The sequence below is a fragment of the Xiphophorus maculatus genome, chromosome 3 (genome assembly GCF_002775205.1).
Source record: "Xiphophorus maculatus strain JP 163 A chromosome 3, X_maculatus-5.0-male, whole genome shotgun sequence".
Classification (NCBI taxonomy): domain Eukaryota; kingdom Metazoa; phylum Chordata; class Actinopteri; order Cyprinodontiformes; family Poeciliidae; genus Xiphophorus; species Xiphophorus maculatus.
In genome coordinates this window covers 390,583-414,238 of record NC_036445.1, presented here as the reverse complement: position 1 = coordinate 414,238, position 23,656 = coordinate 390,583, and the positions used below count along the sequence as shown (strand labels likewise).

Below are 23,656 nucleotides of genomic sequence, written 5' to 3'. Positions count from 1 at the left end.
CCAGTTTTTCTTTACGTCTTTTATTGACGATTTTGTTAAAAAAGCAAGATTGCCATGGTAACCACAGTCAGATATAAATAAACAAACAGCAAATTTAAATAAACGTCTCCGGGTCAGAACCGGGTCAGTACCGCCAGGAAGGGTCCAGTCCTGAGTTCTTCCTGGGTTCTGGACTGGTTCTGGTTGAATTCTGGTCATGTTCTGTCCTGGTTCCGGTCGGGTTCTGGCCTGGTTCTGGCCTGGTACTGGTCGGGTTCTGGTGGAGTCCTGGTCTAGTCGTGGTCAGGTTCTGGCCATTTTCTGGCCTGGTTCTGACCTGGTTCTGGCCGGGTTCTGGCGGGTATTAAACCAATCAAAACTCTGATATTTTACATTTTCTATCATTTTGCCTCTGAATCGTTCTGCCTCTCATCCCAGGTGGTTCTGATCCATTCTGACCCGTCTAGCCTGATCGGGACATTTGAACCAACTGGACTTTGGAGTGAATCCCAGCTGGTTGGAAAGCAGAACCCTGGATGCATTGCTGAGTTTCTGGTCAATAGAACCGGTTCTGAGGAGTTAAAACGGGTCAGATCCGTTTTTCAGTCTCATCCACAACGTTCCAGTTCAGGAAGCGGATTCCCAGGTGAATATCCGGTTCGGTTCTGGGTTCCCGCTGATGACAACGCGCCTTCCTCTGACTACAGAGCAGCTCCGCAGTCCGGTCCGATCCGGTCCGATCCGGTTGCTTCGGGATCCATAGAGGTTGGTAGGAAATAGGATGCTGTGCCCTCCACCAGAGGGCAGCAGTGAGGCGAAGCGGGTGTTGGTTGCAGGTGGTGCGGTCCGGTCCGGTCCGGTCCGGAACCGCTCAGCACTCCAGCGGCGGGTGGAAGCTGCGTCTGCAGTCGACGGCTTTGGTGCTGGGAGGCTGGGCCCGCTTCCTGCGGAGCTGGTCCCGGCCCAGGGAGCTGCTGAGGCGCAGGAACGCCGTCTTGTACTTCTTATCGAATGCAGCTGCAGACAGACATGGGAGAGGATTGCACAGCAGAACTTCCAGAACCTTGCTGGTTCTGATCGGAAACGCGACCCGGATCGACCAGCAGTCTTACCGACGTGGTCTTTTCCCATCGCCGCCAGCGTCAGGAACAGCATCTCTCGGTAGAGACTCCTGTCAGTCCGGAAAACACAAACATCTGAGTTCAAGCTCAGCATGAATCACCAGAACCGGCGGGCCGGTCCGAACTCCCACCTCTGGGTCTGTGGCGACCCGGGCTGCTTCTCCAGGGTGTCCAGGAAGAGCGTGATGGCCTTGTGCACCTCGTTCATGCCCACCCAGCGCAGAACCTCCTCCAGGAAGGACAAGGTGAACGGGTGGTTGTGCCGCCTCCAGCTGTAGCTCCTCATCGGGGCGCCACCTGGTGGAGGAACACGTTAAAGCGCGGCGGGGACACTTTGTCCTGTGACGGATTGTCCGCCCGCCGTCCTTACTGTGGATCCTCCAGAGGACGTAGAGCGGCGGCCACTGGTCGGTGTCGGGGCTCAGCGTGTCCCAGAGGAGCCGGACCCTCACCGCAGAGTTCTCCGACTGGAACAACCAAGACAAGCTGTTAACGACTCCGGAGGCGCCCCCTGGTGGAGGCCCCTGAAAAACCGTTATATTCAGGTGCTTTCCTGGACTTGAGCCCTTCCAGAAACTACGGGTTCTGTGTTCAGACACCAGAACCTTCTTAAGCGAATGAGTTCATGTTCGCAATATTTGAGTCTCCCAACATGAACTAGTTCTTTCGAGTCACCTGAGTGAAGTGGCTGACCAGCGGCGAGCTCCGGACCAGCTGCAGCAGGTTGCTGGGCAAGCCGAGCCGCTGGAAGTACCAGACCAGGTTCCAGAAGATGATGGAGTGGCTGTCCAGAAACTGAGGCTGGGCCAGAACCGACTCGCCCTCGTTCTCCAGCAGACTCTCCAGCTCCTTCCTCAGAACCAGAGGGCTCAGGTAGGCCACTGTCACCTGAGGAGTCCCTCCCACCGACGACACCTGGAAAGAAGGCGGAGCCTGTCAGCAGTGAGGACGGACGCAGCGCTGGCGCTGGCGGGCGGCGTTACCGTGGTGGCCTTGCTGGTCTTGCTGGTCTCGGAGTAGGTGCTGGTTTCAGAGCTGGAGTCGTCGCTCAGTCCGTTGCACTGGGGCCGCTGGGACGCCTCGTGACCACTAGGGGGCCTCACGGCGCTCTCCACCTCGTCCTCCAGGTTCATGGTGCAGCGCTCCGCACTGAGAAGGAGCAAGAGCAGAACCAGTGACACTACAGAACCAGGAGTGCATGAGTGTCCGGTCGGCTGGTTCTGTACCTGCTGACAGGCCCCGGGTCGCAGATCTCTGCGTTCAGGAACGGGACGAAGGAGGCGGCGCAGAACGGGCAGGACGAGTTCAGGTTGGAGTCGTCCGAGGTCCAGCCCGCCATGATCTCCTCGTCGTACACCAGAGAGTTGCAGCTGCGGCACAGCGAGCAGCTGGACATCAGAACCTGGACACAAACACAATGTGAGGTCCAACCCGGACGAGACCGCCTCACCGACCACACCGACGGAGCTACCTCGATTCCTGCCCCCTCCTGGTTGGCGTCCCACGACTTGCGCAGAGGATACACCGTGGTGGGCGTGTCCGACAGGTCCAGGTCACTTCCTACCGACAGCGAGCTCTGAGGAGAGATTCCTGGTTATTCCTAGACATCCAGAACTATAGGGAAACATCTCAACAAGATCTGGACAGCAGCCCCTGGTGGAGGACGCTGGATCTGCAGCTCATCGCCTTCGACAGGAACATGCAGTCACCTCTGATGTGGCGTTCACCAGCCGCTCCTTTGCCTTTAGCAAACTTTCAGGCCCCTGGGACTTCCTGGACTGCCTCTGATCTGACACTTTCCGACCGATCCCTCCTCCGGACCGGCGGTTTTCCACGCTGGCGGCGCGCCGGACCGACGCTCGGTTTTTGGTCGGTGTGAGGAGCTGCTGCAGTTTCCCTGCCAGGCCTCCTCGGCTCGGGGACGACACGTGGTTGGAGTTCTCGTCTACGGTTCTGGCCTTGTTCTTTCCACCGGAGCTCCCGGATCTGTCGGATCTGCAGTCGGAACGTGAATCCTGTCAGATCGGTTGGAATAAACTCAGAAAACCCGGCAGAACAAACACACCGACCTGCTGAGCCTCGGTTCACATCTGCAGTCCAGCTCCGACTCGGTGTAGAAGGTGGAAAGGCAGACCTGACTGCGCCGCACCACGACTCCCTCAGGGGGCGCTGCAGGCGGAGCGGAGGCTTCTCTCCGTCCCAGCGGGGGCTTCCGGTGGACCGTGTCCCCGTTTGTCCCGGAACCGTGGAGGACGGGGGACTTCTTACAGACTTTGAGCTCTGAGGGCAGAAAGGGCTTCAGGTCAGCTCTGATCTGTGGGAACCAGCTAACGAGCTAATAGTGGAGCTCATTTTTAGTAGCTAAACGGCTAGCATATCTGATGCCCAAAATTAGCGCCTCAGTGTTAGCGCAGATAGCTTTCTAGCTAGCAGTGCTCACCACTGACTGTGGGCGTCTTCATGCTGCTCAGGCTGGAGCTCTTCACCAGCGACCCGGTCAGAGACTCGTGACTCGAGCTTTCGCTCAGGCCGCTCCAGCTGGACTGACGAATCAGAGCGGACTGTGGGCGGGGCTTCTGATCGAGCTCCATCATGGCTCCTGGGATGGAAACAGAGATCATCTTCATCACCTTCATCGTGTAGAGCGGTGACGCGTTTATCCTGCAGGACGAACTACGAGACAGCTGACCTCTGGAGCCCACAGAACCACTCTTCCGCCGCCGTTTGATTGGCTGCCTGAACTGAGCCACGGCCAATAGAACGTTCCGTAGCTTAGCCCAGCGGAGACGGCCACCCTGATTGGTCGAGGGCCACTTACACTCCAGCACAGCCTGATGAGGGAAAACAGCTGTCAGCCCGAAGCTTTATGGTGTGTGTGTTTGTTTGTATGACCTTATGGGGCCTGAAGCCTGGTCCCCACGAGGGGAGACGCTGCTTTTGGGTCAGGGGTCAGATTTAGGACTAAGGTGTGAATTGAATTTTGGTTGGTTAGGATAAGAGTTTAGAAATGAATGGAAGTTAATGGAAAGTCCCAACAAAGACAGATGCGCAAATGTGTGTGTGTGTCTGTGTATCTGTATCTGTGTGTGTGTGTGTGTGTGTGTGAGACCTTGTTGTAGTATCCGTAGGTGATGGTGTTGGGCGTGATCCCGGCCTTCTTCATCTCCAGCAGGACTCTGACGGCGAGGACCGGCTGGCCGTACTGACCGCAGAGCTGCATCAGGATGCGGTAACACACCTGACACACACAGCGGAGTTTCTGTTACTGGCGGCGAGCCGGCCCGGCCCGGTCGGCGCTCAGGCCCGGCGGGTCTCACCTCGTCGGGCAGCACCACCTTGCGGGTCTCCATGTGCCGGAGGACGTCGTGGGCGGAGTGCAGGGCGCGGACCTTGGAGCCTTCGGCCCGGACGAAGGTGGGCAGGTAGATGAACCACAGGCCGTAGCAGTGACCCAGCAGGCATTTGGACCACATGTCCGGAACCGCCGAGTACTTCTGGGCCCGCTTCTGGGCCACCTTGATCTCCTGCAGACACACAGGGGTTCTGTGAGTGCCCCTGACAGGGGTCACCGGCTGGTGAAACACAGGTTCTGGTCCTAAAGCGCCCCCTGCTGCTGCTTCTGGGGTCTGCAAGAAAAACAGGACTGTGATCCATCCAACCGTTCATCCAACCAACCGTCCTGATCCGACCCGTAGAACCTTCCTCTGACCCAGCAGAATCGTTGTTTCCAGAACCGCTGACTGGAAACCGGGTCAGTCGGTTCTGAAGAATGTGCTGCCACATTCTCCACTAAAATCAACACATGAAACTACAGGAACCTCTCCATCAGGGCAGTTTGGACCTTGTTGGACCAGAACCGGGACAGAACCAGGCCGGCTACCTGCTTGGTGCGGCGGGGGGCGGGGCTGCTGGGGGCGCTGCCTCTGGTCGGGGCGCGCAGCGGGTCCTGCGGTCGGTCGAACAGCTCCGCCGTCAGCCTGGGGAACGTCTCGTAGCTGTTGGACGAGAGACGTGTCAGGTCACACGGCGCCTGGTTTGTTGGCTCCGCCCCCTGGGGGAGGAGCCTCACCTGTAGCGGGCGGGGCACTCGGCGCCGTCAGCCTCCTGCGGCTCCTCGGGCGGCATGATGAAGACGGTGTGTTCGCCGCCGCCGTTCTCGTCCAGGTCGATCAGCCGCACCTCCTCCGGCTTCTCCACATCCACCTGGGGACCCAAAGGTCAGCGGGTCAACAGGTGGTCAACGGAAGCTCACGGGGCCAAAAGAAGGAAACGATTAGACCTCTGACCTTCTGGACGCACTCGTCGAAAAACTCGAGGCAGGCGTGGCGGTCGCTGACGAAGGAGCATTCCTCGATGAACTGGGTGAACATCTGGGTCCGGCTCAGCTGGGCGTACAGCTTCTGCTGGCTCCGGTCCCGAGACTTCAGGAAGCCTGCGGTCACAGGGTCAAAGGTCGTTCAGGGTCACAGGCCGCTGCTCGACTGCTGAGGCAACATCGCAGAACAGCACAGTATCATGTGAAAGTCTGATATTTCTAACCAGTAGTCCTGGAAACGAAATATTTTATCATGACCTGAAATCCATAAAGCATCTTAGCACAAGATGAAAATATGAGTCTGTTGACGTCTGCTTGGCTTGTTGAGTTATTTACAGATTCTGAGTGTCGAAGCTTTCTAGTGACGTCAGACACATAAAAACTAGCTGTTCTTTACTGTTATGTGCATTAATAACATTTAGGGCTCTTTGTGATTTACAAGCACAATTAAAGAAAAATAGACTTGAGTTGCTTTAACAGAAAAATCATTTTCTGCTCCATTAGATATAAAAATAATAAAATATAAATATTTTAGCCAGTTTTCCATCATTATTTTTAACAATCCTTTGGTAAGCTAACTGTGGCGTCGCACTTTAAGCTGACGTCACAGCAAATGAACGGTCGTTTACTTGCAGTACCTGGCGGACCACTAGGGGGCGGCCGCGGACCTCCAGTCCGGGGAATCTCAACCTGTGACTGGTCTAGAAGAGTCTTTCTTAAACTGTGGCTCCCCCTAGTGGTGCACAAAGTGCTGCATGGAAACCACTGTTTCCATGGCAACGACTGTTTATTTGCTGAGACTCGCACGGTTGGCTTAATAAAAGATTATATTTAACAATAATAATGGATAAGAACCTTAATATGCTGGTGGAAAGAAACATTTTGCTTTGGGCTAAATAAAGTTTTGTTGGATTTTAAAGCAGGAATATTTTCCATTTCTCTGTAAACCTGTATTGTTTCTAGAACACAGTTATGATACATAGCATCATGCCTGTGCTGACAGTGAGGAAGGTGAGCAGTCTGCAGCAGAACCTTCCTGCAGAGACTGGAGCGTGTTTAGAGGAGAGCGCACCCTGCAGGTTGAACAGGGAGCTGCAGTCGGTGGTGGTGTCGGACGGCGCCTGCGTGATGGGCAGCAGGAAGGCGCGGTAGCCCCGCAGCAGGCAGCTCATGAAGCGCAGGAAGGCCTCCTGGATCTCCAGCTCCAGCTGCTTCTGCCGCCGGTAGATCTGGTCGTAGTCGGTGAGCAGGAACTCCAGCGTCGCCTCCTCCTGGCCGGGGCTGCAGACTGCAGGAAGAAGCACAGTGTGACCCCTGACCTCTAGCCGCTCTCCTGACGCGCTCAGTGGCCACTCACTCTTCTCCAGGGTCCGGTGCAGGTTGGTCAGCGTGACGAACAGCGTCTTTCCATGCTTCCTGGGTAGCGATCGCCACGACAACGGCTTCTTATCCTCTGACCTGCAGGGATCCGAACAAGAGCAGCCGATGATCTCCTCGTTAGCGGCCGCAGAAGCTGCAGCGACTCGGACTCACTGGAAGACGGTGTTGGTGTCCAGGTCGACGCAGACGACCTCTGGCGGGGGGTCGTAGAGGTCAAAGTAGCTGGAGTGAACGCCGACGATGAAAGGCATGGGCGCCAGCAGCACGTCGGCCATCTGCAGCGGGCACAGAGGGATGTAGGGGCAGAGCCAGCGCAGCGGGAAGGTCATCTGCACACACAGCGAGAGCCAAACATCTGCAGCTTCAGTCAGAATAACAGACTTTAGTCATAAATGAGCAGAAATGACTTCAACAAGTCAGAGGTTCTGCTGAGGGCCAGAAGACCAAAACTTTGAGTCCAACTTCTTTAGTTCTGTTTATGATGGTGTTGTGTGATATCTTTAATAATGCAGCATAATCCAGAGAATAAACGTCCGCCACAGTTTAGAGCAAAGGTCATCAACAAGGAGGTCATGAAATTTCTGATTAATTTGACATTTTGTTGATATCTTTTTAAAAATTGATAAAATGATAAAACTGATAAAATAAGGTGTGAAGCACATTTTATGTTATTGATAATTTACCAGAATTAAAAGGAAGTGAAAGTATGAACTGATCGTACCGACGTGAAGAAGGGCACAATTCTCCGTCTTATTTTAGTTCATTGCAAGTTATCAACGTCGTCTAAGCACATGAATGTGATTCCTATAAAGTCTTTATCATCTACCTGTCATGGTTTGAGTTTTCTGTGTGTTTATTTTTGAGTTTCTTTGTCTCTGAGTCTCCATGTTGTCCTGTCTGCCCTTGATTATTCCCAGGTGTCTCGTTCCCTGATTACCTCCTGTGTCTCAGTGTCTCTGTCGGGTCCTCCTCGTGTCAGTCTAGTTTCCAGTTGTCACCTGTTGTGTACATTTCTCTGCGCTTCTGTGTTCTGGACTTTTGGATTTACATCCTATTAAATCATCTATTTCATCTGTACCTGGGTCTGCTGCCGTTTATTATCCCATCAACCAGTTTTATGTAGACGATGATTTGAGAGTGAAATTAAGTGTCCTACTGGGTTAGCGTTTTGGCGCCAGCACGCTGCTTACCCCACTAGTTTAGCAGCCAAGTGCAAAACTAGAATAGAATGACTTTATTCATCCCAGCAGGGAAATTATTTCACAGTTACAGCAGCATAGAGACAAGACACACAACAACCACCACTGAGTAGCAAACTAGCATTTTTCCACACTAATGCATAATTGTGAATTCACTAAAAATTCATAAAAATTGTTAAAAACATTGGGCTTCAGTGATGCTAACTCCCATGCTGCAGCCTCAGCCTAACTTGATGTCAGTGATCAGGAAACAAAATATCACATCTGTCATACATGAGTGCAAAGGACCCAGGTTAAGAGCTGTCCCTCGAGTCACGTGGGCAGGCGAACAAGATGGCAGCTGGCTAACGGCTCTCCGTTTCCCGACATGTAATTAGACCACGATACTGTAGTAAGGGGATCTTATTTGATACCGTTCTCAGCAAGTGAGGGAGCAGTATAGGCTTGTGGACTTCTTTTTGGGGAAAAAGTACTTTAATCCTGCAATGGCCGCAACGAAACACTCAAAGAGTATAGGCCGCATGTCGACCCGTCACAGCCCTCCACATGAGGAAGAACAGGGGGAAACACCTCCTCCTCCTAATATAACGAATTTGTTCTTGGAAGTGGTTAAAATGAGTAACATGCTACAAAGCGTAGCTGCTGATGTCTCCACAATAAAGCAGACGACGTCGGAACTGAATGCAGCGGTGGCTGCAAGGCCAGAAAGGCTGACGGAGGCTGAAACACGTATCTCCCGCTTGGAGGACACCTGGGAGCGGCTGCACACCGCAGCTGGTGAGAGAATCAAGCTAATGGAAGCCATGCTGGACCGCATGCAAGTTCTGGAAAATCACAGTAAGAGGAATAATGTGAGAGTTATTGGGTTGAAAGAGACTATCGGTACTGATGGGACACTTTTGAGCTGTGTTCGGAAGATGTTAATCTGGCTTGGAGTTCGCGATGACGCCGAGTTCGAGATTGAACGAGCCCACCGGGTCTTCGCACCGTTACCCGACCCGAATCGAGCCCCGAGACCGGTTCTTATTCGATTCCTGAGGCAATCAGCGAGGGATAAAGTGATTATGGCAGCTAAGGAGAAGCGCGGGTTTGAGTGGCAAGGATGCAGGCTATCAGTAGATATGTCTAAAGAACTGGCGGAGAAGAGGAAGGCTTTCACCGCAGTGGAAAAGAGCGCAACGCTAAATACACCCTGGGCAAAAACATAAGTTTCAGCTCGGCGAAAGCAGCAGAGAAGTTTTTCAATGAGGACAACGAGCAGGGGGAGGACACCCCAAATTCAACTGATGGATGTAATTCCTAGGAGCCCATAGAAGATGTTGTGTCTGACTGTTGGGAGGCGGACCTCCCACCTGTCATCATGAACAGAGAGAAGCAGAGTCCACGGACCTGATAAGGTTTTTTCTCTTAGTTATTCTTTCTTTTCTTTTTCAGCTGCGGTAGACAGCAGCAATAGAGTAGGTTTTAAGTTTGTTTTTTATGTTGTTTCTATCCGTTTACATGACGGGAATGTTTATTGCCCATGTAAATTGTTTTCATTTTGGCTGGGTGCACTCACAGAGCAGGTTGGGGATCAGGGGACCGGGGTATAGATATATCAGTTCAGAGTGTTTTGTTACAGGTTTAAAACGTGTATTAATCTATAATCTGCAATGACTGGGAAGTATATAAAATTCACATCTTGGAATATTAATGGATGCAGAAATCCAGCCAAAAGGCGCAAAATATTGGCGTATTTAAAGACGAATCAAACCGATATAATATTTCTCCAAGAAACTCACCTAAATGAGGGGGAAGAGTCCAAGTTTAAGATGGGTTGGGTAGGACATATTTTTCATAGCTCTCACTCGAGTGCTCGCAATGGAGTAATTATCCTTATTAAGAAAAATATTCAGTTTTCATTGATAAAACAAGCTAAGGATACAGAGGGAAGAATAGTTTGCGTCGAAGCAATGCTGGAAGGGGTAAAGGTCATACTCTGCAACATATACACGCCCAATAAGGAGGACCCTAATTTTTTCCACAAAATAAATAGTATATTGGGGGATATGGAAGGACAAATAATATTAGCAGGGGACTTTAATGAAGTTATGGATCCTATACTTGATAAAAGCGCACCAAAAGGTTCACTTAGCTCTAAAGGAAGAGATGCAGTCCATATGTTAAAGGAAGATTTGGGTCTAGTAGATGTTTGGAGGTTAATCAATCCGTCTAAAAGAGAGTACACATTTTATTCTCATTGTCACAAATCCTATTCTAGGATCGATCTGTTTTTGGTTTCAAAACTCATAGTAAATAATGTGCAGAGTTGTGATATTAAAACTATTGCACTCACTGACCATGCACCTACGGAATTATGCATCAGATTAGGACTGGGGAATATAAGAGGTTCAAGATGGAGAATGAATGTCTCGATTTTACAGGACAAACTTTTTAAAGAACAGTTGGGGCAGGACCTGAGATACTTTTTTGAAATAAATATTGGCAGTACAGAGCATGTTCAATCTGCATGGGAGGCCTCTAAGGCATTTCTGAGAGGTAAACTTATAGCATACACTTCATGGAAGAAAAAAGAGAGTCTATGTAAAATTCGTAAATTGGAAAGAGAAATCAAACTTAAAGAAAGCAATTTGGCTAGGTGTTATGATGATTTACTTTATCGAGATATTTGTGGGCTTAAGTTTCAGTTAAATGAAATTTATAACAAAAAAGTGGAATATTCTCTATTCAGGTTAAAAACTTCATTTTATGAGGGAGGGGAGAAAACGGGCAAATTATTAGCAAGACAAGTTAAAAAAGAGGATTTTTTTAACACAATCCCTGCCATTAAACAAGGAGATACTTTAGTAACCTTACCAAAAGACATAAACAATGGCTTCAAACAATATTATGAAACATTGTATACATCTTCAGTGTTTAACGAGACAAACCAAAGAGAAAGTGATGCTTTTCTCTCCAAACTCAAGCTACCAAGGGTATCTCAGGAGCATGTAGAGTGGTTGGAAGCACCAATTACTGAAGAGGAGATTAGGAAGGCAATCTCAGCGATGAAGGTGGGGAAATCCCCCGGGTATGATGGTATTCCATCAGAATACTACAAGGAGTATATAGATATTCTTGCTCCAGTGTTACAAAAGGTCTATCAAGAGATTTTTGAGAGAGGACAGCTGCCTCCTACTTTTAATGAAGCTCTGATATCCTTGATTCCAAAAAAGGATAGGGATAACACGGACCCGGCAAATTATAGGCCAATTAGCTTATTAAATGTAGACTGTAAAATATTAACCAAGGCGCTGGCTGTGCGCTTACAACAAGTCCTTCCTAGTATTATTCATCAGAATCAGACAGGCTTTATGAAAACCCGCTCCTCCTCTGATAACATTAGAAAGTTGTTACATCTGATGTGGTTGAGTCAGTCAAAGGAGGAGCCAGTTGTTGCTATCTCCTTAGATGCGGAGAAGGCGTTTGATAAAGTGGAATGGAGCTTTCTTTTTTCGGCTCTCTCAAATTTTGGATTTGGACCCTCTTTTATTAAATGGGTCAAAATATTGTATAAAGAACCAAAGGCTGCTGTCATAACCAATGGCACCATTTCATCCTTTTTTTAACTTATCACAGGGGACCCGTCAGGGTTGTTCTCTCAGTCCATTATTATTCATCATGTTTATTGAAACTTTAGCAGTGAGCATTAGGAGAAATAAGGACATCAAAGGAATATTATGGGGACAACAAGAACACAAACTGCTTTTATATGCAGACGATATTTTATCACTTATAACACATCCGCTTACATCTTTGCCGCACCTGATGGACACTATGCAGATGTATTTGACGGTTTCAGGGTACTCAATAAATTGGGCTAAATCTGAAGCCATGCCATTATCCTCTTTATGCAATTCACACATGGTTAAAGATTTTAAATTCAAATGGGTACCTGAAGGTATGAAGTATTTTGGGATTAGGCTCAGTAGGGAGTTGGAAGCGTTACCTTCACTAAATTTTGATCCGGTGCTCTCAAAAATTAAAACAAATTTTGAAAAGTGGGGGAAGATAAAACTAACATTGTGGGGTAAGATTAATGTTATAAAAATGATTACCGCCCCTCAGTTTAATTATCTGCTTATGATGCTTCCTATTACAATTCCACTTGATATTTTTAAAAGGTATGAAAATTTAATTAAACATTTTTTGTGGGAAGGTAAAAGAGCGAGAATAAAATTAGAAAAATTATATGCTCCTAAGGAAAAGGGCGGCCTAGAACTTCCAGATCTTAAGCTCTATTGCTTGTCATTTGAAATGGCAAAATTAGTTAAATATTGGGAAGGTGAGAATGGGCAGGAATGGTTACATATTGAAAGGGATATATGTTTGCCGTTTGACCCTAAACACAAATTATCTCAAAAGATCAACACAACAAACCCAGTTTATGTTCATTCTTGTAAAGTTTGGTCAAAGGTACACCAACTGTTAAAGCTCCCACATCAGGTAGAGCAGTATGCATCTCTCTGGAATAATCCTGAGATATGTATTGGTAAAACACCTGTGTTTTGGAGGCAGTGGCATTCACGTGGCATATGCGTCATTGGTGATTTGTACAAAGATGGACAATTCATGTCCTTCAATGAACTTACTCACACATTTAATTTGGAAGGTAAAGCAAATTTCTGGAAATATCTGCAGATGAGACATTGTGTTACCTCAAAATTTAAAAAGATTGTAGAAAATGATATATTGAATTATATTAAGATGCCGCGTGAACGACACACTGCCTCTCAATTTTATAAGCTGCTAAGTTGTAATCTGAGTGGTGAATCGTCAAATATTAAACTCCTATGGCAAAAAGATTTGAGAAAAGAGTATACAAAAGAAGGATGGTTGAGGGTAATATCAGAGAGCAGTAAATATGTGAAAGAGGCCAGAAGCAAATTTAGACAGTATAAGGTGCTACATAGATATTACCATACACCTACGAGGTTACATAGAATGAAAATAATGTCAAACAATAGGTGTTGGAAATGTAAGAAAGAAGTGGGCACATATTTGCATTGTTTCTGGGAATGCTCTCTGGTTTCACCATTTTGGATTAAAATCTTGGAGGCTCTGAGTGCATGGCTTGGCTCAGAGATCTCTCAGACTCCAGAACTGTGTTTACTGGGAGACCGATCTCAAATGCCAAACACCCCAAAAGGAGCTTTTGCAGTTGTGATGGTCGGTCTGGTGACAGCCTGCAGGATCATCTTAAGGCATTGGAAGACCACAAAGTGTCCCGAGCTAAATGAGTGGATTAAATCAATGACGGATACAGCTTCTTATGAAGTCATGCTCAACAACATGGATGGGAACAGGGACATGGAATGGGATAGCTTTTGGGACTCATTGAAAAGAACTATGGCTTCGAGTAATGTATCTGGATGAAGTCTGATTGTCCCAGACAATTACCTTTCTCTCAACTACTGAATGTTTTTGAATTGACACTGTAATATACATATAATAGATGACTGTACCCTGGGTATTGGGGGGCAGGGGGTGGTGCACCAGTTTTTTTGTTCTGTATTTGTGTTTTATGTGAGATAATTTTCAGAAAATCAATAAAAAATTTGAATTACAAAAAAAAAAAAAATAGAACTGTCCCTCAACTGCAATATTTCTGAATAAATAACATATTTAGCTTTTAGAACCAGAACTGGCTCCTCCAGGTCTGCTCAGTTCCAGGTAGCAGACCCGACCCGGTTCTGTTTCAGGAGGAAGGCGGAGTCTTACAGAGACGAGGGCCTCGCTGACGGAGGTCAGGACGTCGGGTCGCAGCGAGTGCAGCAGCAGCTTGTGTTCGGTGAGGACGGCAAGCAGCAGTGTGCAGGAGTTCTCTGGACCCAGGTTCTGGAGCAGCTTCAGGAAGCTTGCACCGCTGCCCCCCACCCACCCACCCACACACACACACACACACACACACACACACACACACACACACACACACACACACACACACACACAGCATAAAAATCACAACAAAATGACTCAATCAGGCGAGTCTCTGAGAAATTAAAGGAACAGTTCAACATTTGATCTGAGAGTGTTTACTGAGGTTTGGTGTTCCTCAGGGTTCTGTATCTGAACCAGTCACACTCACCTGAGTGGGAGTGGGGAGGAGACCGGCTGGCAGAGCAGCAGGTTGTCGTACGGAGAGAGCTGCAACACAGATGGGAAAATTAAATCATGAAGGGAGCTGAAGGATTCCCCGGAGGAGCTGGAACAAGTCCGGGCCTCCCCTCTTAGGCTGCTGACCCCGCGACCCCGGATAAGTGGAAGAAGATGGAGAGACGGATGGATGGACTTCAGGTCCAGACAGAGGAGTGACCGGTGGAGCAGATCTCTATCTGAGATCAGGCAATATCCTGATGATACCGAGTTATATCCAAGGTCTCGTCTGGTTTTTATTTATCTAGTCTCTCATCCACAGTTGAAACTTTTCTGGTATCGGTTGCCGGGTTCACAGGTGTGTTTGGGTTTGACTTTTACCTGAACGAGGATCCGCGGACGCTGAGGGGAAGGGAACGGAACGTTGTGCATGAAGCTGGAGATGTGTCTGCAGAGACAGGAACAAAGACGAGTAAAGACAGAGAAGAAGAAGAGATGCAAAGAACTTTTTTATCTGAAAACACGGCTGAGTGGAAAGGAAGGATTCGGACTTCTCGAGCGGCAGGACGTGCGGCCCGGAGATGGAGTATCTGTAGATGAAAGTGAGGAACTTCTGGAAGACGGTGAAGAAGGGCCAGTGGGACAGGACGCAGATGCTCCTCTTGGCGTGCAGACTGCGGCTGGTGATGGGCCGGCGGTCCACCACGCTGAGCAGGCCGAGCCGGACGTTCTGCCGCTCGGACAGAAGATCCCTGGAAAACGACTCATAGAACTGGATGGCAGCGCCGTAGACCTGCAGGACAGAGATGGTGTTACTCGATGCTGGCGTTCTCCGCCTCTCTGGTCCATTTAGTCTAACCGCAGCAACCGTCTCTGGACCCACCTTGTCTCCGGAGGCAGACGTGAGGACAAAGGTGGAAAAGACGGGCAGCTGGTACTTGGAGTTCAGCGGCCAGCTCTCCACCGTGACGCCCATCGGCAGACAGAAGACCGGCACCGACTCGGGAAGAGGGAACGCCTCCAGGTCCTCCTCTGGATACCGGCTGATCAGACCTGCAGAACACAGAGGGTTGGATCAGCAAGGCCGGGCCGCTCAGAACCTGAGAGTACAGAGAGGATCTCTCTGCTTCATGAAGTGATTTCTGTCCAAAAACACCCTGATGTATGAAGTTCTCCTGGCTTCTGCAAGCTTTTCTTTGGACTCTGGCTGTTGATATCCAGTCAGGGAGCTTAAAGTTCGGTGGTGGGCACACTTCTGCTAATCTGCTAATATTTAGCTTAGCACTTTTTGCAGAACCTGTATTTTTGGTAATACCATGCTGGAATAACATTTTAGCGTTAGTGGATCTAATATTTATGATTAGCATATTAGTGTTAGCAACTTAGCACAGCTAACTCTTAAGTTATTGATTCCCACCAATGATGTCATTATTATTTGAAAACCTGGCTGCTAGGAACCGTCTGTGAACCCAAACCCGGATCTCGTCCATCTGCAGCCTCTCTGGTACAACAGGAAGTAGCTGAGCGCCGACTCACCGGCTTCGAACACCAGGGCGTTGGCTTTGGCCACGGCTCTCTTGTAGCAGACGTGCAGAGCTGGACCCCACTGCAGAAACAGGAGCCATTAGTATTCACACCCTCAGAACCGGTCCGGACCACCACCGCTACTCACCATGCCCGTGTTGAGGTTCTTGTCGACCCGACAGAATGTGTGCGGCGCCACCTCCCCCTTGCCGGGCATCAGCAGGGCGATGTCGGTGACGCCCAGCGTGTGCAGGCCCTGCGAGTCCAGGGCCCGGCGGTACATGAGGAAGACCCGGTGGGCCGTGGGGGCGCCGCCAGAGCTCAGACTGGCCGAGCGGCTGTAGGGCGTGGTCTCGATGACGTACCAGCCCTGCTTCGGCTGCTCCTTCCCCTCATACAGAACCCTGCGGATCAGAACACACAGGGACGGCCTCAGCAACACGGCCACTAGGTGGCAGTAGAGCCGCGCTGTTCCTTTAAAACCACTAGGTGGCAGCAGAGCCCCGCTGTTCCTTTAAAACCACTAGGTGGCAGCAGAGCCGTGCTGTTCCTTTAAATCTAATGTTCTCATTGGGGTCAGAAGAGTCAGCTCTGACCTGCTGACGTCCAACCAGAACCAGAACCAGACCCAGAGTGTGGTGACTCACCCCAGGTCCAGGACCGGTGGTTTGTCCCGCCCCCGGCGGTAGCACAGGTAAAGGTGTGGGTTGTTGATGAGGCCGGCGCTCAGCTCGGCCGAGTGGCCCCCCAGGGTCTTCTCTATGCAGGTGAAACCTTCTGGCACTTCCTCCCCCAGACCGCGAGCGATCACCGCCAGGTCCGTCACTGGCTCCGCCGCCCGGACCGCCGCCGCCACCGCCGGTGAAGAAGAGGAGGAGGAGGCCCGGCCGTCTTCGTCCAGGGACCTCCAGGGCCCGGCGGGGTCCAGGCCCGCCACCACGAAGTAGTCCACCAGCTGGGGACATTTCTCATCCGTCATGCCTCCTGAATGGCCTTCACTGCAGGGTCAGAGGTCAGAGGTCACCAGCAGAGGGTTAAAGCCTCGGTGGAAAATACTTCCTACAATTTTATTAATATTATAAACCCTGAGAATCCTGAAGAGGGAAAACATGGAACGGGATTAGAACTGGATCAGACCAGTTCCAAACCAGGTTGGACCAAGTTCAGTCTCAATCTAGATCAGGTTCAAATTTGGTTTGAACCCGGTTTAGACCAGATGTAAACTAGTCTGAACCAGGTTCAGACTAAAGATTAAACCTGGTTTGAACCTGGTTAGAAACAGGTTTAGACCAGGTTTAATCTAATCCAGTTTCAAACCCGGTTGAGTGATTCTACTGAACCTCCTGTGAACAGATTAATCCAGATTACAGGAAGTCTAGGAATTAAATTCTGTCTGTGACTCTAGATTAACAATCAGCTTCACTTTCTGACAGACTGAACCGGTTCTGGTTCTGCTGAACCAGCCGGTTCCTTCCTGTTGGGCTCAGATTGGGATCTGTCATCACGGAAAAAAGGGGTCAAAGGTCAACTGACAAACAGGAAAAGGCCTGGCAGTCTGCTTCCTGTTCTTTGAGGACTTCCTGTGTGGTCGCCAGTTGCCATGGTGACAGCACATCCGGTTACCAACGGTTCTGTTACCTTCAGTCAGAACCGTAGGAAGGAAAGACCAGCAGAACTGCCAAGTTCTGATCGGATCATCCAGCCCAGATGAACAGGAAGTACTGCAGCAGCTGGTTCTGACCCAAACAGAACCCAGCAGAACCAAACAGAACCCAGCTGGATTCTGAAAACAGTTAAAAACCAGAACCAGATTAAAGTGAGCTCAGACCGGAACCAGAACCGACCCAAACAGCAGAATGGTTTACTGCACTTCCTCCCAGCTGAGCATCAGGTGGGCGGAGCTTGCTGCTCACTTCCTGTTTCCACAGGAAGCAAAAAAAAACAAGCTGAGAATAAATGTGATGAAGTCGGTCAGTTTCACACAAGAATCAGAACCAACTGATCCAAAAGCAGATTCAGAGAAACTAAACCTTTCAGAACCTCCCAAACTTCTTCAGTCAGGTTTTGTCATCGCCATAGCAACAGCTGATTTCATCACTTCCTGTTTCTGAGCAGATCTAGGAAAACCCGGAGAACCAGATTTCCTCAGAGCGCCGGGTCACTTCGGGTCGAATGGGTCGGCGGTGATGATGATGATGATGATGATGATGATGATGATGATGATGGTGGCAGCGCCGACATCTCCGACCCGGATCGGCCGGCTGGTACCGCCGGGCTCAACAGAGGCCGCTTGTCACTGATGGTCGTCATAGCAACGCAGGCAGAGTCACATGACAGCAGCTTTCAGTCAGACGGAACAATGGAGGCTTGACTGGACCAGAACCAGAACCAGAACCAGACTGAGAGAGCAGAAACCCAATAAACACAGAAACAATGTTTACTTATGGATTTATTTATTATTTACGTTATTTATTTATCTCTTTTGGTTTTTTAATAAATTATTTATTTCAATCTAAGACTGAAATTTATTTTATTTTTTATTTATTATATTTTCTTTCCTTCACATTCAAATATTTCACATGTATACTTTACAAATTCAGTAATTATTGTTTCACTTAATGATTTCTATATTTATTCCTGCTTATTGTTTGTAGTTTTATCATTTAGTTTAATTTTTTTACAGTTACCTGGTTTCCTAACGAGCCACGTTAATACAACAGATTTTCTGAAGGAAAAACTCCAGGCGTCTCGTTTGACTCGTCATCAGGCTGAAACTTTTCTAACATCAGACAGACGAGCTGCTCTGGAGGAAATCCTTCCTGCTTTAGTCTCACCTGCTCTGTTACTGTAACGACCTTTGACCTGCTGGACAAATCCTTCGTTTCTGGTTTGGTATGAATGCAGAACAAATCGTTTATCAGTCAGAGGTTGTTTTTACGGTTTTCTCTCTCAGCTCTGATTTCTGACTGGAGGTTTTTAAAAAGCAACTAAAACATTTTTATTTCACTGTTTCTTATGTTGGTTTTATGTTTTGAAAAGTTTAAGTTTATAATGTAGAATATAAAATTTTATATTACATGCCATTTATTTCCATTATATCCTGATGTATTGTTTGATCTTATCTTTTTTTAAAAACTGAGAAGTGAAATGGACTCATCAGTCTTCATCAGAGTCTTCCTCTCTGAACAGACTGTTGCCGTGGTTACAGGGACAGAACCTGAGTTCTTCCAGAGACACAAACATCACGTCAGTGTTGACCACTTCCTGTTCAGCTGACTCAGAACCGGGTCAGACTGTGTTTCCTTCCACTCAACTTTCCATGAAGAAGTTGCACAGCCTTCCTTAGAGACAGTCAGTGACTGTGTGCTGGTCAGAACCAGAGCCAGAACCAGAACCAGAACCAGAACTCTCTCTTGTTGAATGAAGTGATCTGGGTTTTATTGAAAGCTTCCGTGTTGTTCCTGGGGTGGTTCAAGATTCTGGCCCATCTCAGAGGTTCTGGCCCGTCTCAGAGGTTCTGGCCCGTCTCAGAGGTTCTGGCCCGTCTCAGAGGTTCTGGCCCATCTCAGAAGTTCCGGCCTGCTTCAGCAGCAGGCTGAAAGACGAGGCGCTGAGGCTCCAAATATCTGCCTCTATTTTTATCTGCAGCAGAGATGAGAGGAGCAGCTGCTGCCGGGATGACAGAGCAGAACCAGAACCAGAACCGGAACAGAACCCAACCCGTCTCCATCTGTGGTGTTCAGCAGACCAAGAGCCAGACCTGCTAGTCCACAGAATTACTACTACAGAATTGGATGCTGACTGAAGGCTGGTTGGATGCTGACTGGATGTTGGTTGGAAGCCGGTTGGATGTTGGTTGGATGTGTACCGAATGCTGGTTGGATGCTGACTGGATGCTGGTTGGAAGCTGGTTGGATGTTGGTTGGATGTTGCCTGGATGTTGGTTGGAAGCTGGTTGGATGTTGGTTGGATGATGGTTGGATGTTGCCTGGATGCTGGTTGGATGTTGACTGGTGTTGGTTGGAAGCTGGTTGGATGTTGGTTGGATGTTGCCTGGATGCTGGTTGGATGTTGACTGGTGTTGGTTGGATGATGGTTGGATGTTGGTTGGATGTTGACTGAATAGTGGTTGGATGCTGACTGGATGTTGGTTGGAAGCTGGTTGGATGTTGGTTGGATGTTGCCTGGATGTTGGTTGGATGTTGCCTGGATGCTGGTTGGATGTTGACTGGATGTTGGTTGGATGTTGACTGAATAGTGGTTGGATGCTGACTGGATGTTGGTTGGAAGCTGGTTGGATGTTGGTTGGATGTTGACTGGATGTTGGTTGGATGTTGACTGGATGTTGGTTGGATGTTGATTGAATAGTGGTTGGATGCTGACTGGATGTTGGTTGGAAGCCGGTTGGATGTTGGTTGGATGTGTACCGAATGCTGGTTGGATGCTGACTGGATGCTGGTTGGATGTTGGTTGGATGTTGGCTGAATGCTGTTTGGATGTTTGTTGGATGTTGGCTGAATGCTGTTTGGATGTTTGTTGGATGCTGGTTGGATGCATCGCTGCAGGTCCATCAGCTGATCTGTGTTTCTGGCCCCAGTGCATGCTGGGATGTTAGGGTAGGGTACTAACTCTAACCCTCATCCTGAAATCTCACAGCGTCAGTCTGACCATTCGGGATCCAACCTGATCCACCAGGACCAGAACAGAACCAGAACAGAACCAGAACAGGACCAGAACAGAACCAGGATCCAGCAGGACCAAAACCGGGTCTGTTATCGGAGCGTCGTTGTGTCGGTTCCTTCGGGAACAGACGTGAGTCGACACGTCTGGCAGCCACAGACAAAACAAACCCAGAGTCGGTCACATGACTCCCAGGAGGGCTGTGATTGGAAGGAAACCTTCAGGAATCTGGATCATCTGGTTTACTCCTGACCCGGTTCTGCTGGACCTGGTCCATGTGCTGATGATTCCTGTGAACAGCTTCCTGGTTCTCCACCTCACGGATCAACTCTGGAAAACCAGAACACCTGGGATCGCCTGGGAACGCCTGGGATCGCCTGGGATCGCCTGGGAACGCCTGGGAACGCCTGGGAACGCCTGGGAACGCCTGGGAACACTTGGGAACGTTCTGCACATTTCACAACAAACCCCAGCTGCTGCTCCACGGGGTTGCATCTGATTCCTGAGATGCAGCTCCTCCATCATCCAACCACCCATCTAACCATCATCCAGCATCAGCTCCATGCGGGGCTCCATGCGGGGCAGCATGCGGGGCAGCATGCGGGGCCCCATGCGGGGCAGCATGCGGGGCCCCATGCGGGGCAGCATGCGGGGCCCCATGCATGAAAACAGGCCTCAAAACCACTGCAGCAGCCGGCTTCCATCATCGGACAGCCCACGGTGAAGCTCTGGCCGGGCTCTGAAGCAGCTTTCCCGGTCATAGCGGGTCAGAGTCGCTGACCAGCTCCGGAACCACCGAAACGGAAAGGTTAAGGAGAAAGGTTCCGGTACCGGCCAAACATTGGGACCGGATTGGGTTTGTTCCACTGTTTTTAGCGATAATGTTTAAAAGTATTATTATTGATAATAGATAATAATAACGATACAAAGCTGCGCTGTCAGTCTAAACATAATTCACCAACAACTCGATCGGGCTGAGGATCATTCAACCCGGATAAAACCCGAACCCACCCCTCTGGTTCCGAACTGTGGCAGGTCCGAACATCACTAAAAACAAGCCAGAGAACTGTCCGACAATAGGCGCATCGCGGTGTCCGTTACCCTCTGTGGCAGTTAGTGGCTAACTGGGAGTCGAACTGGGTCCGGCCCGGTTCGGTTCTGGACGGTACTGGCTCAGCTGGAGGCGGGAGGACCGTACCTGGATGTGTCAGCTGGTTCGACCCGCAGGTGAGAGGAGGGAGGATCATGGTCAGGTCGATGCCAGCCAGGTTCCGTCCATGTTAGCAGTTCTGGTTTGAGAGGCGGAGAAGAGGAAGAAAAAGAGGAAGAGGGACGCAACACGCCACACTGCTTCCGGAAGAGACCTTCAAAATAAGAGCACGGCCTCACCTGCAGTTAATCAGATTTTCAATTGTTTTATTACTTTGTTGTTCATGTTGTCAATTACATCCATCCATTGATCCGTTAATCCATCCATCCATCCATCCGTCCGTCCGGCCATCATAGCGCTCTTTCAGTCTAAACCAGGGGTCCCCAAACTTTCTCCTGTGAGGGCCACATAACTTGTCCCTTCTCTGATGGGGGGCCGGGGTCAGTTTGTAACAGAAAAAGTGTGACGATTGTAAGAGTGCTAAACATAAAAATGTATTGTTTTTCAGAAAGCACAATCAAATAACCTTTTCTGGATTCTTCAGAGAACAAAAGTCAGGAAATAACACTATTTATGAAATAAATAATAACCAAATAACACTGGGTTCTTTCTCCACATAAAAAAAAGGGTTAGGGTCAATTATATGCATGTATAAAATAGTTACTAACTAGTAGTTAATAATAACTAAAGTTCATTACTAAGGAACATTTATTTTATTGCAAAAGTCCAACTTATCAAATAAAAATGCACATATATGAAAATACTCTGGTATTGTTCAGGGGGCCGGACCAAATGTGGAGGCGGGCCGCATCTGGCCCGCGGGCCGTAGTTTGGGGACCACTGCTCTAAAGTCTATATTATGTCAATAATGACTTCCATAATTTATTTATAATTGTGATTTTGTTTGGGTTTTGGAATCTCCTCAGTTAACCAAGATGGCTGAACATCAGCTTTAAACATCTCCGTTCTGTGCTTTCATTGGTTGATTAATCCTCCAACTGTTTGTCTAATAAATAATCTATAAATCCATCTGATTTCCTTCAGGGTTTTTCTCTTTAGTTTGAGATTAGTGGTACTTTTATTTTGAAGCCTCGCAGCACTGTTTCCGGTTCAGATGCGGTCAGATTGACGCAGCTGCAGCTGTCAGAAGGCGAAAGATGAATTTATTAACCCACTGCAGAACCGTCCCCTCCATCTGGACCAGAACCAACATAAAGAGCAGCAACTTCCGGTTCGGGGCCCGCCAGACCCGACCCAGAAGAGTTTGGTCTGGGAGTTTCACATGGAAAGATCCAGAACTGATGGCAGAACACAACAGAACCGTTGTGGTACAGGTCCGCCATGTGTAATCTGCTCTGTTTCCTCTTCCAGAATCAGATTGGATCCTGGTACCAGAACCACCCTCTGGTTCTGTCTCCTCCAGATAAACCGGTTCCTCAATCAGATGTGTGGAGATTTCAGGGATGTTTGAAATGGAGGAGAAGAAGAAGAAGAAGAAGGTTGTGAATATTTCTGAAATCTAATGGGCCTGTTGCTGCAGAAAATAGAGGAAGTGCTGGTTTTAGCACTTCCTGTTGCCTTTGCGCTTACCATCATCAGTTCTGCTTCAACATTGGTCAAGGTTATTTAAGGTCACAGTGGGGGAGGGAGGACAGGCCTGAAGCTAAAAGCTCAACACCTTTATTTTTAGTTAATTGTTAAAGTAAAACTGTGAAGGTAAAAAATAAAATGGTTGAACCAGTGGCTATTATTAGATGAAGTTTTGTCTGCAGAGTCCGGGGCCCCTGTTAACCCCTGATGGCCCCCATGTAGAACCGCCCATGCCTTGACTCAAAAGTGTGTTTTCATTTCAGACTGAAACATGAGCCTTTTTCTTTCTTGTTAATAAAAACTGGTGATAATTTTTTAATGTAAATGTTTCAGCTAGAGAACATTTTACCAATCAGTAGATTAATGCAGCAACAATAACAGACTGTAGGTGGCGCTGTTACAGAGTTCCTTAGCAACTTAGCAAATTGAGCTGTAGCTGTAGCTTGGACTTGCACTGACCATATATGGGCGATGACATCACGGGGGGAAGTTCAGAGTGGAGAGGCTCCAAATTTCTCTTATTGGTGAGTTGAGATTTTGTTTAAAATATTAAAAAAATAATTAAAAAAAGTTTATTTAAATT

General features: G+C 48.7%; 1 protein-coding gene across 1 annotated transcript; it reads right to left on the bottom strand.

The window, feature by feature from the left end:
• Positions 1 to 4: 4 nt before the first annotated feature.
• Positions 5 to 21,928, bottom strand: dennd4b (DENN domain containing 4B). The gene is made up of 29 exons (XM_023330716.1): positions 21,532 to 21,928; positions 16,301 to 16,651; positions 15,802 to 16,057; positions 15,666 to 15,735; positions 15,013 to 15,182; positions 14,681 to 14,922; positions 14,511 to 14,577; positions 14,122 to 14,180; positions 13,755 to 13,899; positions 6,949 to 7,124; positions 6,773 to 6,873; positions 6,488 to 6,703; positions 5,387 to 5,532; positions 5,170 to 5,303; positions 4,981 to 5,095; positions 4,418 to 4,624; positions 4,210 to 4,338; positions 3,790 to 3,931; positions 3,541 to 3,699; positions 3,170 to 3,380; positions 2,810 to 3,095; positions 2,572 to 2,676; positions 2,327 to 2,502; positions 2,084 to 2,249; positions 1,776 to 2,015; positions 1,471 to 1,567; positions 1,232 to 1,397; positions 1,092 to 1,150; positions 5 to 996 (listed from the first exon to the last, which is right to left on the bottom strand). Exons 2-29 carry the CDS (start codon positions 16,630 to 16,632, stop codon positions 851 to 853), a joined length of 4,518 nt encoding a protein of 1,505 aa, XP_023186484.1. The 5' UTR covers positions 16,633 to 16,651; positions 21,532 to 21,928; the 3' UTR covers positions 5 to 850.
• Positions 21,929 to 23,656: the final 1,728 nt, after the last annotated feature.